Source organism: Vigna angularis, chromosome 1, assembly GCF_016808095.1.
Source record: "Vigna angularis cultivar LongXiaoDou No.4 chromosome 1, ASM1680809v1, whole genome shotgun sequence".
Taxonomy (NCBI): Eukaryota; Viridiplantae; Streptophyta; class Magnoliopsida; order Fabales; family Fabaceae; genus Vigna; species Vigna angularis.
Genome location: NC_068970.1, coordinates 22,114,489 through 22,132,745, shown reverse-complemented (window position 1 = coordinate 22,132,745; position 18,257 = coordinate 22,114,489). Strand labels below are relative to the sequence as shown.

At 32.7% G+C, this 18,257-nt stretch overlaps 4 protein-coding genes across 7 annotated transcripts; 2 read left to right on the top strand and 2 right to left on the bottom strand.

Moving 5' to 3' along the window:
* The first annotated feature begins 883 nt into the window (after positions 1–883).
* On the top strand, positions 884–1,420 carry LOC108328561 (uncharacterized). The gene has a single exon (XM_017562443.1). It carries the CDS (start codon positions 884–886, stop codon positions 1,418–1,420), a length of 537 nt encoding a protein of 178 aa, XP_017417932.1.
* Positions 1,421–2,217: 797 nt separating this feature from the next.
* On the top strand, positions 2,218–9,156 carry LOC108325248 (uncharacterized). Its single transcript, XM_017558290.2, has 10 exons — positions 2,218–2,366; positions 2,867–2,892; positions 3,026–3,165; positions 3,663–3,731; positions 4,689–4,718; positions 5,266–5,298; positions 7,319–7,389; positions 7,713–7,794; positions 8,498–8,590; positions 8,727–9,156. The coding sequence occupies exons 3-10, from the start codon at positions 3,043–3,045 to the stop codon at positions 8,784–8,786; spliced, it is 561 nt and encodes a 186-aa protein (XP_017413779.1). The 5' UTR covers positions 2,218–2,366; positions 2,867–2,892; positions 3,026–3,042; the 3' UTR covers positions 8,787–9,156.
* Positions 9,157–9,614: 458 nt separating this feature from the next.
* LOC108331438 (SKP1-like protein 1A) lies at positions 9,615–11,304 on the bottom strand. The gene is made up of 2 exons (XM_017566115.2): positions 10,925–11,304; positions 9,615–10,054 (listed from the first exon to the last, which is right to left on the bottom strand). Exons 1-2 carry the CDS (start codon positions 11,216–11,218, stop codon positions 9,881–9,883), a joined length of 468 nt encoding a protein of 155 aa, XP_017421604.1. The 5' UTR covers positions 11,219–11,304; the 3' UTR covers positions 9,615–9,880.
* Positions 11,305–13,377: 2,073 nt separating this feature from the next.
* On the bottom strand, positions 13,378–18,039 carry LOC108335509 (cell number regulator 13). 4 transcript variants are annotated; one of them, XM_017571537.2, is made up of 9 exons: positions 17,753–18,039; positions 17,218–17,349; positions 16,548–16,976; positions 15,359–15,768; positions 15,017–15,117; positions 14,544–14,615; positions 14,140–14,246; positions 13,958–14,051; positions 13,378–13,611 (listed from the first exon to the last, which is right to left on the bottom strand). In XM_017571537.2, the coding sequence occupies exons 3-9, from the start codon at positions 16,956–16,958 to the stop codon at positions 13,559–13,561; spliced, it is 1,248 nt and encodes a 415-aa protein (XP_017427026.1). In that variant the 5' UTR covers positions 16,959–16,976; positions 17,218–17,349; positions 17,753–18,039; the 3' UTR covers positions 13,378–13,558. The 4 variants fall into 4 exon arrangements, with proteins under 4 accessions (XP_017427026.1, XP_017427042.1, XP_017427034.1 ...); XM_017571553.2 differs by having other exon boundaries at positions 17,218–17,318; XM_017571545.2 differs by having other exon boundaries at positions 17,668–17,763.
* Positions 18,040–18,257: the final 218 nt, after the last annotated feature.

Genomic DNA, 18,257 nt, shown 5'->3' with positions numbered 1-18,257 from the left:
AGGCGCATCATTCAAATCTCAATCAAGTCCAAGCTTTTTAAATTCATTGAAAACTTTTCCACTGTTCAAAATCAAAAATTTAACTAGTATTACTCTAACAGGTACTCGGACCAAAACACCTGGATCTCTGAAAATTTTTCAAGAGTTTGCAAAAAATGTTAAACAACCAACAAATTCTCTGATACATCAAATAAATGGCAACAAAACTTTATACGGACGAATAACAAATTGTCTAACCTATGAAAGGTTACAGATTCAAATGAATCAGAAATACCCAAATGCAGACACTCAACTTACGGACTTTCAGTTGTTTAAACCTCCAGTACAAGATCCAGAGTTCTTCTTCATCGTTCTCCCAATTTCTGAGAACTCAAACCAAGAACCCACATTAGGACTAAGATTCCAATGAAAAGGGTTCAATGCTTCATCAAGGATTCGAACAATTCGAAGAAGGAGAAGAAGAAGATAGTAGAGAAAAACGAAAAACAGAAATGAACAGATAAATAAACCAAAGAGAGGTTTGCTGAACTGTTAAAGCAATTACACGTGGACAGAGACGTAAGACACATCAGCACATTTTTAACGGCGTTAGTTTTCAAGGACTAAAACCAAAGTTTCGAAAAGAATGAGGACCAAATTGTACCTTATTTTGAAAGAGGGAGTAAAACCAGAAACGACCAATAGTTTAAGGACTAAAAACATATTTAACCCTATTATTTATTACAAAGGTGAAATTGAATATTTTTAAAAACAAAAAAAATTAATCATACAACCACCACCACCCAGACACAACCTTTCTAACTTCTCTCTTCATCCAAATCCAAAACCTCTCTTTCTCCCTCTCTCTGCCTTCTCACTTCTCTCTCTTCACCTCCACCAAACCATGCTGCCCTGCTTTCAAACTCTCGTCTTCCCATTATTCCTCCTCCCCTCCCACCACCGCTTCCTCACCGACGATGTCCTCCGCCGCCTCAACTCCCTCAAATCCTTCCTCTACCGCCGCGACCTCCCCTTTGGCTCCCTCTTTGTCCGCCTCATACGCCCCCACGAGACCCGTTCGACCGTTCTCCTCCTCGCCCACTCCTTCGTCGAGTCCTTGCTCATTCCCGTCGCTTACGTCAACCTCCTCGCTTTCCTCATCAACCAGTACCTCCTCCAACTCTTGACGCTCCTGCCCAACACCGCCACGCTCGTCACCTTCTACACTCAAACACCATCGCCATCTACTGCTACTGCTGCTAAAGAAGATGGGGAAGAACCACTACAAGAAGACGTTGGAGCGCCCTTGGCTGGAACTGTCGAGATCTGTGTCAACAGAAGAGGCACCCCGGAACCGAATCCAAGAAACGAATGCCTAGAACTCAATACAATAAACCAGAATCGAATAAATCAAAAGCTTTTGTCTCCCACTGTAGTGTAACCGAATACATACACTCAGAACCGAATACAACAATGAATTTCTTTTTTTTATATGGTATTATGATATCTAGGAAGGGCAAAGACGATATTTGCCTTGAATTCTCTACAAATCATCTCATATCTGCGAGTGATTGTATCTCGCAAATCCGCTCCGTTCCATCTTCGCAAATCGTTGCAAATAGTCCAAAGCAAACATCACCTATCCTACAAATCAATCGTCGCTATTATTCATAAACAATACATTACCTTCAAGCGAACACAGCGTAAATGTCTAGAGTTTTGATTTTAAATTTTGAAACAAAATATTTATCAAAGATTCCTTTTGAAAGTATGTAGCTTTTGAGATTTTGATAAAGTTATTATGAATATTTTGGAATTGTAAGATAATATGGAGATGCACGTGGAAGAACTCTTCTTTAAATTTTAACTATTTTTTTAATTTTAATATTTTTATTAAAAAATTACAACAAAAAACTATTTACAATAAAATTATAAAAATTATTTATATTCAATTTTATAATTATAATAACAACACTAACAATAATTCTGACAATAATTTTTCTTATTTTATTAGATTCTTTTATACGTAGTTAATTGATTTTTGTAAAATAATTATAAAATTTCAAAAGTAAAATAATAAAATAACATATATTAATAAAAAATGAATAATAAATTATCATGACTAAATTTACTATTAATGATTACCTCAGAAAAAAAATCCTCTTTAATTAGTATAAATTACTCCTTCCAATTTCCAATGTATATGTTTATGTATATTTTGAAGTAATTATCATTTGTATATCCGAATGTTTTAATAGAACTATGGAAGAGCTGAAGAATTGAAACACTTATAAGGCGGGAAATAAAGAGTGAATACAAATTGTCTCGTGTTCAACAAATTCTCTGTTCGGAAGGTTGCTCGCGAGGACGAGAGGCACAATTTCACGGTACGTTCTTTATCTTAATACTATGATTGTCCTTTCAGCAATTGTCTTTATTACTGTAATTAGGTCACAGCACCAATTACTTACATCACCGATTGTGGCAACAGGTTTCCTAAACTCAGAATTGGCTTAGGGTTATGAATAGTAATTTTCCATAGCAATTCATTGATGTTATTATGTAGTAAAACTGTTGCTGCTGCGTAATTCTGTTCTATCCCAATCTTAAAATGAATATAAGAGAAAAGCAATAAACGAACCTAACAGCAGAGCACGGATTTTTTCTATTATGGTTTTTTTCTGTTGGTTCTGGCCTTTCAACTTGCTTTGAATACTGTTCTGTAATGAGGGCTCCAAAAATCTGCTAATATCGCAGCTCACAATGCTAACAAATGAATGTCATACACTTGTAATTTTGAGCCAGTTTCCATGTACTAAATCTCTTTTCTAGCTCGTATGTAATTTAGCTTTCCAATATTTTCCAATTAACGTGCTATAACTCTCAGGTTCTTTTCAGAGGGACTCGTTTCAGGTAATTGTTGCTCACATCTTTGCTTCACATTTCATTCACTTCAACAGCTAATGATTTGTATGCACGAGCTTCACATTATTTTTTTTTTTGACTTTTATTTCTGTTTTGCTCTGTGTCCAATGATTCTTCATAGCCACTGATTTTAAGGCAATGGATAAAAGACCTGAACATGGTGCCAATGCCTCGCCTAATGGAATAGGATCCAGGTTCTCCAATTTGAACAAGTCTTTCAAATATTCTATCAGATCTTTGCTCACTTCATGCTCAAAGGAGGTACGCTTTGTTTCTTCTTTCTTCTCTCTCTTCTTACGGATGCTTTCAATTGTGTTGTATAATGAAAGAGTTAACAATAGGTATGTAAAAAAAAATTCACTTATTTTTGGTTTTTGACCAGTTCACCGTTTTCATATTGCTTTAAAACTTGAGACCAGTTTTATGGTTCAAATAGACCGGACACCAGACCGGTTCACTGGTTATAACAATTGTGTGATATCACTCGTAATTTATAGATGCATAAAACATTAACCAGATCTGTTGCACTAGTTCAGATCAGATGCTTTTGCACTAAACAGATAGTCATATGTTTTCAGTGTTACTGGCTTAATAGGTAGTAATGGTTGAGCTATGTTATGTCTAACCCATTTTGTGATAGCATACCTTTTTATCCTATGGTTTGAGTATGAGTAATCAAGTATAAATCTGAAATTATGTTAATATTTTGCACTCTAAAACGGCTATATATTGATACATGTTTCTGTTGACGCTTAAAGGAATTTTATAAAGCATTTTCAAGTTTCTCTAACACTGAAAGGGAATTTCTCCATCGCCTATTTCTTCAGGTATGCACTCTTGATATTAGTTTGTCGATATTAGAAGTATATTTCTGAATGTTACATTGAGTTTTAGCCCATAAGAAAACCACGCCAATGGGTTGACCCAGGTCACTATTTTTCCTATCTAGTTTTCCTAATAAATTGTGTTCTAAAATTAGGACAGTTGTTGAATTTCAATATTTCCTTTATATTTATGTCGATGTTAATCTTGGAACTTTTTTTTGTCAACCTTGTAGATAGAGTTATATAATAATTCTAATCCTCGGCCACTTAATACTAAGTAGTTTTATAGAAGGTATTAACTATGAAAGGGAGGTCAAATTAAAAAGACATCTTTACAAATAAATACGTAAAATGAAGAAGGCCTTAAATGTGATAACATAGCAACATCTAGTTAGATATGAAGTTAAACAAGGATTTGTTGTTACTATCAAGCTTGTGCCTGTCAAGAAACATGTTTTATAAACCTTCTGCCCCAAATCGTTCAGTGATGACAGATGAATGACTTCATATCCAACATGCCCCATTACACTGGAGCCTTACGAGACTGGAAGCCTTTAAAAGCTCAGAAAATGCACTGACACTCTCTACCTTGTATTGAAATATAACTTTACTTTTAAAGCATAGAGCTTCTAATACCAACCTACCTAAGAACAAGTTCTGAAAAAGAGTGACCTGTGCATCACCACTCTTTATAAAATGCAAGACTACTCCAAGAAATCGGTGAATTATTGTGATTGATAGTTTGACACTCCTTTTTACAGGAAGTGTCTTCTTTTCTAATTGTAATAGGAACCAACCAATATTATTTACTAATTAAGCTATATATATCATTCCTCTTCTTAGCTGGACGCAATTCACACAAATTCCTTTTGTTCTGTTTTTCAAAGGCCAAGTGTCAAGAAATACTTGGAGTTCCATTTATTTGTATTCTAATTGCCCTTTTTGTATCATGTCTTTCAGGTCATTACTTCATTGCATGAAAACATAGAGGTAAGTTCGTGATAGGTGCTGTTGTGATTAATGTTGATGTAGAATCCATTCCCTCCCAAATATAAACAGCTGATGAGATGCGTTATGCAACAGTTGAGGATGTTATCTCAATATCACTTCTGATTATTTCCTTCTAGTCATAGCTATTTTTCAAGCATAAGCCTGATGCTGATGTTTCACTATTTTAGATGCTTAGTAATGATCTGTCATCTAAGGTTTGAGTCAGTAAAGAAAATTATCTTCTTGAAATTTGTATTAGTTAGCTTATGTTAAGTTTGTGTCTGTCAGCGTATGCAATGGTTTAGTATTTTTCTTTTATTTTTTTAGAATTATTGGATCATGATTTGTTGTTACTGTGCAATTTTGTTTTGTTTCTTTTTCTTTCCCTCTCTCACATGTTGATAGATTTGTCAGGAAACATCTATTCAATAACTTGTCTCCTCCTCTAACTATTTTATTTTCACATGTGAAGCTTTTTAGCATAAATAATCTGCTATTATTTTGATAAAAATGTTAATTTTAAATGCTCGGTTAATTATTTTTACAGGAAGGGTTTGAGACAATCTGTATTCAAACACAGGTATAGTTGAATTATTGTCTCTGTTCTTTTATTCTAAAATTTAAACAAAAGTGTAGAATAATTTTGTATCTGATTGCCCAACATTCATATACTGTAATTTAGTTAGGACTGCATCCATACATTATAAGACTTGCACATTAGTAGGCATGGCAGACGGAAGGGGCAAGGTAAGTTTTGCTTGCCCACCACAGCTACCACCTAGGTCAGGAGCAGGTTCACAAGTAGAATTGAAATTAATGGAAATCAAGGGCGGCAAACTTTCATTTGGATTAGGCTCCTCTAAATGTAGTCTGTTTTTAAAGTGAGCAAGGGTTTATTTACTCCATTTAGTCCGAGGTGCTTTTTGATCTAAAATATAGAAGTACATACACTTTCTTTCTCACAGTAAACACATACTCATTTTAGAGGATCTTTGTTAGGATACAAGGTATATGAAAGAAAAAGGTATAGGAGAGAAGGAGAAGGCCGAACGGTTGGAAGCGGAGAGAGGTCAGGCCGAACGGTGAAAGGCGGAGATAGGTCAAGCCGAACGGTGAAAAGCGGGGAGAGGTCAGGCCGAACGGTGGAATGCAGAGAGAGGTCAGGCCGAATGGCTGAAGGCGGTGAGAGCTCGAGCCGAATGGTGGGAAGCAGCGAAGAACTTGAGCCGACCGATTGAAGAAGTTACTATCCTTCGCAGTTAGGATATGCGAAAAATATTTAGTATATTTAGAGCGATATTCAGAGAAATATATTCTAGGGAAAGATTTTATTTAGAACAATATTCATATTTTATTCTAGGAAAGATTTTATTCTAGGGAAATATTTTATTCTAGGGAAATATTTTATTTAGAACAATATTCATATTTTATTCTAGGGAAAGATTTAGCACAAGATGGGCAGGAAATAATTAGTATAAATAAAGTTAGAGGCTATTGTTAGGGTCATGTTTTTTATTATTGAGTTTTGTTGACACGGGGCTATGCGTCCTGTGAGGGAGGTTATGCTCCCAAGTAATTGAAGGAGGTTATGCTCCTAATTATTGTTTACTTTTGTTTATTCATATATTACCATCAATAAAAGAGATTCATTCATCCATTATCATTCGTTCATTGTCTTTTCTACCTATTGTGATCGTGTCTTAATTATGTCTCCCACTCGGATACGCAATAATCTTTCTCTTTAATTCATACTTGAAGGTGCTATCAAAAGTGTGTGGAAAAAAATAAAAGAAAATAATATGGACATGTTATTGAGGATAGTAATTGCATATATTTTTAGGCAAATCCTCACAATGTAATCAAATTAATAAATTTGTATAAAACTTTTTATTCTTGTGCCCTTTTTTCATGGATACTTGTTTTTATTGTTGCAAATGGTCCAATACCTCCCACTCAATGGTTAAAATAAGAGCTTTTCTTATTTTAATCAAATCATTTTAACTCAAATTTCAGTTATGGGAATCTTTAGAACTAGCCGATACAGTTAAGAAGTTGAACCTTTCTAGTTCTTTTTAAGTTTCAACATCTAGTTCTCTACAAGTTCAGATTTGGCTTTGAAGATATTCTTTTTAAAAGGCATGTTTGGATAAGTTTCCCAAGAAAGATTTGGAAGAGAAAAATATGGAAACAAAATGAAATTAATTTCTCCACGAGTTAAAATTAGCTTATGAGTTAACTTGTAGAAACTCTCTCATATAACTTCAAATTTTTATTTTTAACTATTGCATAAGTTAATTCTAACTTATGAAAAAATCAATTTATTTTTTGTTCTTATTTTGTTTCATAGAAGTCTTTATGGAGAAGTTCTTTCTTATAGACTCAAAATCTTCTACAGTACCTACAGAATCATATCACAATTCAGTTACTCCCTTTAAGTAAAGTGAAAGTTTTGAATGCTTTTAGATACCTTAACACATGTCAGATATGGTGGCTTTGATACTCTTACTGCGATACCCTCTGTGTAGGACATACAGGCATGCACTTGCACTATCCTAAAATATACAAGCTAGTCTGTAATTTTGCATTCATCTGTGCTGCAGGCAGGAGCCACTCTTGATGCTGTGGAGGAAATTGTGGAAGAACAAGATCTGGATGTCCTGTTTTCAGATAGGTATTATAGGATTTTGGAACAGCATTATAAGTAGTTTGTCGTAGGATGTTATTACTATTATTATATATCTGAAGTGGTCATATTGAAAATTCCATTCATATTAGCAATCATATTAAATTAGTGAAGCTTAATCTTCAACACAAGGCTCTCTTTTATTAACCCCATTTTTAATTTTGTTGATAGAGATTTCAGATTACTTGGGGACGAATGCTGATTATTTTTAACACATTGAATTTGTATACTTTTCCTATATATATTGGTTATTACGTTTACAGCATGTTTGATTATTTGTACTCAATATGGAAACATTGATAAAAATGCAGGAGTAATATAACGGATGTTTCTGAGAATCTGTCTATGGCAAAGAAGAAAGAACTTCAACACTTAATGCATATGGTTCAAATGGTAGGTACACCGTACATTACCTGAATGCATCCTTGTCATTATGTCATATTATACTGAAGGTGAATTAGAAAATAAGTACTTTATTTTTTATTAAGGGATTGCACATCTTGAGTATATTTGACGCCACTATTCACTTCGCCTAAAAGGACAAAATACTCCACTTTCTGTGCGTCTGTCACTATTTTCATATTATTCCATGCCTTCTTTCTAATTCGCGGTTTATATTTTTCATTCTCAAATTTTAATAGACAAAAAGTTTATTATCCTTGGTCGAGTGGACTCCAGGAACAGCCTTCTACTTTGTCATGAACCTAAAAAGTGTTCCTTGGAGCGTAACAGCGATAACCTTTGTCTACAACTCGACATACAATTTAAGGGTACAAATGATATTAATTATCAATTGAAAATAATTGATATTTTCCTTACACAGTGTTATAGAAGAAAATGAGGGTAGAGGTACTTTTATATCTTATTTGGTTGAAAACTTTGAGAGGAGAAGGAACTATCTTGAGGTTTTGTTTTCTCTCCGCTCCTGTTCATTAGTATTGCTATAGGTAAAAAAAATTCAACCTTTAAACCCAAACAAGTATCCTTCCGTTCTCTACCCAAACCAAATAAGAGATTTTTCCGTCCTCTCCGACTTCTGAATCGTTTGTTTTTCTTCTACTCTTGTACTCTGTATGATCACCTTGTTGTTTCTTAGGGAGAGGAACATAATCAAGTATTGCGCAACCGACTGCAAATCCTTAGGGAAGACAACAAAGTATTATCTGGCGCTTCCCAAGCTGTTGAGAAGGTGAATGTCTCTGAACTCCTCTATGGTCTTTCCATTAGTCGAAAGGTTATAATTCTGATGTTTTATTACTTGGGGTTTTCCTTTTTGGCTGATGCGTGTCTCCCATCCGTTGCTTGTTTATGCGCATAACCAACAGTTCAAGAACATGAACTTAAATTATGGAGCCAACACCGGTGATGGGACCGATGATGTATAACATATCTTGCAGGTGCTCCAGCAAATTTGATGAAGGTTCATCCTCTGGTTATAGTTCCTTTCTAAAAAATAGTAATTCATTTTAGTTTTTTACTGTTTTATTTTTAATTATCGTTTTACTCTCTAGTAAGAAAGAACTAGTTACTTAAGGGAATGGTAGCATTGCGTGCCACTCTAAGAAAGTGAATGTTACCTCTGTATATGACCATTTGTTAGCATCAATTCTTGCATTGATACCGCCCAATGCCTTCTGCTCTTATGTTCTGGTCGGTCTTCTAAATGAGCTTTCGATTGTGAATTTGTAAAACACTTCAAACTTTTTAGAACCCGGAACTGTTTATGTACCTCTGGTACAATTATTTAGAATGTCATTGATTTCGTTTCTTTTTGCTAAAAAAAATCTAATCAAAGAGATGCCTTTTAAAATGTTTACAGACCACTTCCAAAAAGTCGAGTCAATTTTTTTTATTTACCTATTTCCATATGGATCTCTGAGCTCAAATCTATTACGAACAACCAACGGAAAATGAAATCGAGAGACCTAATAAGCCATGCTAATTTTATTCTTTAATATATTTAAAACTCTTTTTTATAATTTTGTAAAGAGTTAGGGTAAGTTAAATTTTCTTTTACAATAAGCATAATCATTTTCTATATACAACTCTAGCTTCTATATTTTAAATAACTTAAAATTAAAACAAATCCAAAAATGTGAAGGTCATAAAAACAACATTTTATAGTAGACACCTAGAGGGAATCAATTTTCAGTTCAACATTCTAACGTTTCGGGAATAAAAAAAATCATAGCATCGATCATACGAACAAGACATGAGAAGGAACCCTATTATTTAGTAAACATAGATTAAAACAATTAAGAGGCACACAAAGTTTGACAATGGATCAAACTTCATATACTAGAGACTCAAAAGCATTACCAAATTCAACTATTACTTACAAATTTCAAGATTGCCCACAAGGTTTAACAAAGAAAAAGTCTTTTACGCCAACATATAAAACATAAACAAAACAGTAACAGAATAACTAGTAACTATCCCTTAATCCCATCCACTGTCTTCATTGGCGCTTCAAAATAATTCATTCAAACGCCCATTGGTTTTCCCTACGAACTTCTTCTTCTTCCTCAGGGGTGAAGTCATTCTTAATGTTAAAAGTCTTGCGAATTTCCTCAGGAGTCTTCCCCTTTATCATGTCAGCTACAGTCTGGCATGTAAGGTCCAAAAGGTTCTTGATATTCAGGTAATTCGCAGCCTGTAACAAAAACCAATAAATAACAGAGTACCATAACCAACCAACAAAGTAAATCAAAGATAAAAATATGCAGATACATACAGAAAGACAAAGATCTACAAAGATGAAGAATAAGGAAAAGAAAAACCAGAATTATAGATGTCACAACTTAAATACATAACATAATCATGTGATGATAACGGATCAAATACATCTAATGCACAGTTCTACAAGAGAGTTAACAGAGTTATAATCCTTATGCCATTATTGTTATTTACAACAAATTAATTACAATAATTTTTCATTTTATGTAAGGTTGTGATGTTTTGTTAAAAAGACAATAACAATTAAATCATTCATAAACTATTACATCCTTATAAAATTGAAAACAATTTTTAATCCTATAAATAAGGGCTTACTTAAAAACACAAGGTCTATCTAAGACTATTCTTTATCTTAAAAGACTTTGGTTATAACTCCTTCGTTGGAGATGCCTTAGTATATGAAATGAACAAAAAAATCAAGATCCAAAACAGAACATGGATACAACGTAAGTCCCCCGACATCACAACTTACAAAATTACAGGGTTTTGAGCTTTACAGGGTAAGATTGCAGCAAACAATAGAACTAAAGTATTCTAAGAAACTGCAAATCCAGTTTAAAACTTGTTTGTATTTATAAGGTTGCACCACATCATCGACATCATCATCTAAATAAAGAAACAACAATAAAAAAAAACCCAAATTTGAAGTAAACAATTATACAATATGCCAATCCACAATAAATCAATTGAAAAATCCAGAAATCCAAACAAAAATAGAAACTCTCAATAGCAAAAAGCCCTAACCTCCGCACAAAAACAACCATAATGAAATCATAAATGAACGAACCAGAATGAGATCGAAGAGCGTGGCCTGATCAACCTTGACGAAATCAGCATCCCATGCCTTGAGCTCATCCTCAGTAGGCTTTTCATCAGCACTATTGGCCTCAACGTGCTTCTTGCAGTACTCGATTACCTTTGCAAGGATCTTGCTTGTGACATTGGGAAGAGGAATTCCGCTGTCGGCACAATCATCCTCTATCATATGCTTTATCGTCTGCGACTCCAGAGCCACAATCTCATCCACTTCGAACGCTTCACCGTCCGAACTCTTCAGCGTGATCTTCTTTGTTGATGCCATATACAAATCCCTAACCCTAATCCCTTTTTCTCTCTTTTCCGTGCGATTCTATTTCTAAAGCAAACCGCTATTGGTGAAAACAAACGTGTGGTGTATCGAATATTTATGGCGTTGTTATGTGGGCCCAACCCAAAACGAGCGCTTCGTGACAATCATTCATTGGCTATATGAAATATTTCATTTTAATAAATTTTATTTTCTTAAATATTTAAAACAATATATGCACCCTTTTACTTCTTCAAATTTTAAATTTAAATCAACTAACTAAATAAAATATAGTTTATTTTTTATATATCAGAGTGTGAAATTCCTCCCATTGGATCCATTTTTAGATAAAGAAATATTAATTAAATTCAGATTCTAATATTAATTAAATTAATATAATAAAATTAATGTGGTTTACTATTTCAATTAAAGATAAAATAATTTCTTATTTATATTTAAAGGATAATTTATATCTTTTAGTAATAATTATATATATAATTGTATAAATAACATAACACCATTGTTTTATGATTTTATGATATATTAAAGGAATTGTTTTATTTAAGAACGTTAAATTATGGTTTTAATATAGTTTGAGTTAATTATAATAATATTATATATATATATATATATAGTCTATAATATAAATTCACACATAAATAAATAATTGTACTTGGAGTTGTTGTGATATTTAAATATTATTGTAAATAATATTAATAATAAAATTTATTTTTTAAAATAAATATGTTAGTTGTGAGTTATATATATATATATATATATATATATATATATAAAATTGTAGTTTTTATTATTTTATTATAGAATTATTATAATTTATAAAAGTTAGTATGTATGGATGGAAATTTAATTATAAGATTTTGGATAATTTAATTAGAAAAAGAATATTATTAGATATTATTTTTTAGATATTCTAAAAATATTATTTGATATTGTTATATGCTAGATATATTTATAAACTAAAAGATATATTAATATATTATTATATGTAATTAGATATTATTGTTAGATAATAATAATAATAATAATAATATATTATTGATTGACTTATCAAAATCAATTATAATAAAAATATTAAATTAAAATATATTATTTTTGAACTTATCAAATCAATTAAAACAAAGATAGTTTTATTTGATTATATTTTGAAGATGATAGGTTTCTTTATAAAGATTTAGAAAATAAACGAAATAGAATTATGTATGTTAGCATTAAAACCTTAGTCATCAGAAGAAAAAGAGACATAAAATCTATAAAATTTTATAATAGTGGAGAGAGAAGTTTGAGAGAAAAATATTATTTTTCTACCAAAAGAATCTTATAAATACACTTTAAGAAGACTTAGAAGATCTAAAACTTTTTGTTGGATTAGAGTCAAGAGGGTTGACTTTGCTTGTTTTGGGTTTGTATATTTTTTATTTTAGTTTCTTTTTGGAATGATGAGCTTGTAAAAGAAGCTAACCTTGTTGATTGTTTGGTATAATTATGTATGCTTTATTCAATTTGTGACGTCAGAATGGTCCAATTGTTGGATGTACAGTGTGTGGTAACCACCTTGCTTTCTTCTTTGAATGTAACATGAAGTAGAATAATTCAACTTATATGTTTTTCATATTTTTATATAATATTATTGCTATAATCGCGTTTTAGTATAGATTGGATGGGTTGATTATTTCTTAGATTGAAATCCTTTAAACAAAATTGAAAAAAAAATTCACAAACTTATACATTTGTTCACCTAGCTACCACTAACAATTTAAACACCGTTAAAAAAAAATACCAAATTAAATAAAATTAATAAAATTAAAATTTGATTGAAGATGTGAAAAAAAAACACATTGGAAAAACTTGATAAAAATAGAAATCAAATTAATATTTAATATATGATTTAAAACATCAAAGTCTATATTCATCTGACTATTTTGGAAACAGTACATAAATAACAGAAAAAAACACGCAAAAAGTCGATTTCAAATTGGGTTTCTTCCTTATAAATGAATTGAATCAGTAAAATACGAAAAAGTTCACAAATATAATAATAAAATATACCAAACAATAATAAGTTCACGAAATAATAATAGTAGTAATAATTAAGTGATAAAATGAGCAATTAAGTCTATTTTAAACTCTATTCAACCTGTTAAAAAAATTTATCATTTACCATCAGCTAAACTTAAGGATATTTTATTTCTTTCTTTTGGGTACATAAAACAGAAAACTTCTTTACATAGACCCTGACTTCTTGAGACAATCCTAATAACCAAATTGCTTCTAAAGTGTATGTAGTGTTCAACCCTGAACAACAAAAAAATTTCTATGTTATTCTCATGTTGTTGCTTAAGATTCCATGTATTGTGAGGGTGGAGGCCTTATTTCAGTCTTCTCAGGACCTGCAAAATGGTTTAGCAACAACATTTTACAAACAGTTTCAGCACGAAACTAGTGCTACACATTGTCACAGTTAAATAGAAATTATAATACTAACTTGGACCCAATCAGGATAGGCTCAAGACCTAAACAGATAAAAGTTCTTGTTTTAGATCTAAAAAAAAAGTTTCAATTTTTTTTTAGTATTAATTGCTTTTAAGTCTCAAATTTTTTTCAATACTAATTGCTTGAGACTTTGAAAAAAAAAATTCAAAAAATGTCTGAATTTTAAGTTTGTTTGAGGTTTTTAGATTAAAGGAAAGACAATTTCAATTCCTTCAGTGTTGAAAGAGCTGCATGGAGTCATACCAGAAGCCCCGCGGATCTCAACTTCTCTCCATTCTTGCACAAGTGCACAGCAGCAACACATTAAATGAGAAAGAAAATCATCAACATAGCCCCCCTGGCATACAATGTCATTGGTTAATAAACATGAAATATACCACAAATAATTCAGCACCTCGTATTATCCAAAAGGAAGGAAAATTTACTCTAATGTTCAACATCTTCCGAAGCTTACTCCTTATGCAGCAAGTATAGCAGCAGCAAGATAAAATTAAAGAATATGCCATCAATTCGTTACATACTTCTGCAGAGGCTGAAAACCCACCAAATTGAAATTATAGGAGCAACACCGTGTGACAAATCAACCAAATTGATGATAACAAGAATAATATAAAAACAAATAATATTTGAACTTAAAGAAACATTTGTATCAAATAACCACACCCCAAACAGGAGCAGAAAGTATAGTTTTGTCTCATTTAAATGTCATGACCTTTTAGCAGTTTGATCTAGTTCTGTTATAGTTTTGTCAGCAAAAAAACACACAGGAAAACAGAATTCGGATATAGCTCATCATTATGATGTTAACAATACATTATAGCTCACTTACATACTGGCCTGTTAGTTGCAACACTAGCAATATCTGATAATGTTCCACAAGGGCAGAAGCATGTCTTTATACCTGCAAATCAAATTATCCACTTATCGCTTAAGAGGAGAAGTAAAACAGGATTGGATACCTATGTTGAGATTTCTATTACTAAATATTTTCTCTTAAGTCTCAGTTTCAGATACTAGTAGTTACAGTAGCTATTGTAGTTAGTTCTTCTAAAATCAATTGTTTGGATAGAGAGAGTTTCAGATGTTTGGAAAGATCTTCGTAGCAGATTCTACAGTAGAAGATATTTAGTAATAATTTCCTCCCATATTTGCTCTAATTGAGTTAACTCATATTAGGTAAGCAAGTTAAACAATATATCTATTATTTTAAAGATTTTTATTGAATATGATATCTAATGAACAAACAATGTACTCTTAACTAGACTAGAGAGAGAATCAAATTAACAGAATGAGTGCACATACAAAGACAAGGTTCAGAACAGCAAGCAAGTAAATCAGTATGCCAGTCTTCCCTATTATATGAACCTCTTGTTGATAGCAGATCCTTTCCTGAAACTGATGATCTGAGTGAACCAACACAAATGAAGGGTCAGATCAATTGAATTATAAGTTAGTAATGATAAAAGGTAAGAATAATATTTTTTCCTAAGAAAGTCATTATTGGCAGCATGACAACACAAAGGAAGATTGGAGGAAGCAGGAATAAGTGTTGTGTTAACTACTATACTGTTTGGGTAAAGTAGTTACCACTGACCAGGAGTTTACCCATAACAGATGAAATCCGGACAAGTGTGATAACATTACCTCGATGAGGAAAGAGTATCATTCTTTTTGTGGATGTTTTCATCAAAAGAATGAGCTTTGCCACCATTGTCATCAGAATAACTGCTTCCGCTGTACTCTACTGTCTTGTTATTTTTTTCTGAATGATAAAGAGCTGCAACTTCTGTCACGTCTAATAAATGTTGAATGAATTCATACTGATATATATCCATATTTGCTTGTGAATGTTGTAGCTCTACTTGAAGCTTTTCGTTTTCCTTTTTAAGAGCTTCGTTGAAAGAAAAGTTTGGATAAGAATAGGAAAGAGTTTTCTTCAGCACCACAGCATCACCTTTGTCAGGCTCAGGTTTCAAAATGACAGTCTGTATCTTTTGCTCCTCATCATCTAATGTATACTCACATTGATCCTTTTCAATAACTTCAAGTCTCTCCTGAAAATTCCAAATAAGCAAGAGATCGTATCAGTTATCAGACCAAATTTATGAACTTAAATTTCTTCATGAAATTTACTATAAAAGGTATATCAGCCTTTTGGAAGATTAAGAAATTTGCAAATTCTAATCCAGAAGCAAAATGCTGCAACTTGTGTGCAACACCATCATACATACTCACAAATATGAGAATAAGGAGATGTAATTTCACTAATTGTTATAGAACTTTGAGTTAGAACTTCAGATGCTGATTTTTGTATATAGATGCTTTTAGATAAGGTAACTAATGCAAGAGAATGGACTGAAGGAAAGGCATGAGAAGGGCCTATTTTAAACATCTTAAAATAACCTGATCTTGACTAGTGAGAGTTGGAGTTCTCCATTTTATGAAATGCAACCTTATCCTTACAGAGTGTAGTGAAACACAGAGCATCACAGGATATAGTTGTGAATATACACGGAGGGAACAGACATAATCCTCCATCTCTTCATATGAATCTCAAGAAATTGCGATTCCAAAGGAGTGGTTTCTCAAATACTGTTGAGGCAAGTTCTCCGAATGGATCACCATATTTCATATATAATATATTCAAGCGCAGTGCCCATTTTTTCTGGGTTGTACAAACGTTATCTAAACAATATAAATTTGAAGTAGACATAACCTTAGCAAGATTGAAAATATCAACTAAGATGTTCAAAGAATAATTGCAATGTAGTATTGAGTAGTAAGACAGTTAGGCACAAAGATGCAACAAGGAAACAAGGCGAATAGCAGATACCCTGACTCGATTATTGTCCACTAGCGAAATGAGAGGAACAAGGTGCAAGTATCTGTCAATTTCACTTTGAGCCTTCCTGAATTGATAGACAATGTTCCAGCCCATAGCCAGCAGATAAAGATAGCTACGATCTTGACAACTATTAACCAAAATGTAAGACCTTCTAAGGGCATCTTCTAGCTGCTCCAGAGGCTCTCGGGTTTCGGGGTACTTCTTTAGCTCAGAGATCTTGAGCTGATCCAGCAAGTTTCCAATCAACTTCAGATGCTGAGCAAATTGCCTGCAGTTCTTCTTGTGCATCCGTGCTGTACTTGCAGCTTTCACAATCATCCCAATCAACTTCAAAGCATCTATGCCCGTTAGCTGAGCCACATTTGCAAGCTCTCCAAAATATTCCCATGAAGATGCCATCCTCTCTCCAAACACAACCTAAAATGTCCATCTACATCAGCTCACATCACAGTTCCCAACACAAAACAGACAACAAGAAAAAACACTCGTAAAACTTGATTTAGTCTGCAGATTGGAAAAACAAAATGTAGATGGTTTTTCACAAAAAGGGAAAACCAATGTAGATGGACTAGTTATGACCAAGACCTAGAATAAGTGGCACCAAGGTTATCCAAGAAAAACCACTATAGTCTGTAGATGCCAGAGTTCATTTCTTTACCTTTGATATTCAAATTACATGAACATCTCAAGAATTTCCAATCTTCTTCTGCATTGTGTTCTCACTTCTCGAAAACAGCATTGTCCTTCAAGATCTTGACACTGCAACGCATGGAAAATGCAATTCAGGCACCTGAAAAGAGAAAGCAGTATGAAAATGAACAAATCTTGAGAGTGTCAACAAGACAAATACTCTAATCTCTGATTCACCCCCAAACCCAGTTCAAAGTATTGAACTAAACTGATATTTTCACCCATTTAATCAAAATTAATCTCACTTTTTTTTGCTTAAAAAAATGAAAAAGAGTATCTCGGTTGTCAGTTAAGAAACCAGTTAGAATATTCAAGGTTTCATGCTTACAATGCGTAACGTAACATAACGGAACACTTTTGCTTTAAACAAACAGAGCAAAACATTAACTAAAAGAAAGAAGAAAACAAGAAGACTCACACGCTACACAACAACGCCAAAAAACCAGATGAAAATAAGGAACATGGAGTTCAAGCAATGGAAGAAATTGGTTTGCGTGAAGAACCTTTTGTTGGCTTCTGTGCTAAGGAAAAAAAAACAGAAACATCCTCTGATAAACCTTTATGTCTCTCTGTTTTCTTTGTGTTATCGGTTACGGTTACGGTTGGGTGTGGTGCCATGAAAGGCAGTTACGTAAGTGCCCCTCGTTTGGCCATTGTCGACAGCAACAGTGGAAATGTAAATGTCTAATGTTTGATATTGTTTGATATTGTTTATGGCAGAAAACTTGGAAGGTAATCCAAACACGGTGTTGGGAATGGTGTTGGCGGTGGTTGTTGACACCGACGTAGAACCAAAGTACGTGAGTGAGAGTAGCTAGCATGGCAGCTTTCTCTCTTATGTGACAAAGCTTAAGAAGTTATTGTGCCAACCGCACCAACTACGAATAACATGCTTTTACATTAATTTGAGACTAAGATGTCATAAAAGATTAAAATATCAGTAAATTTTTTTAAGAAATTAAAAAAAATATATTTAACCTACATAAATTTTTTATATTTATTTGACAT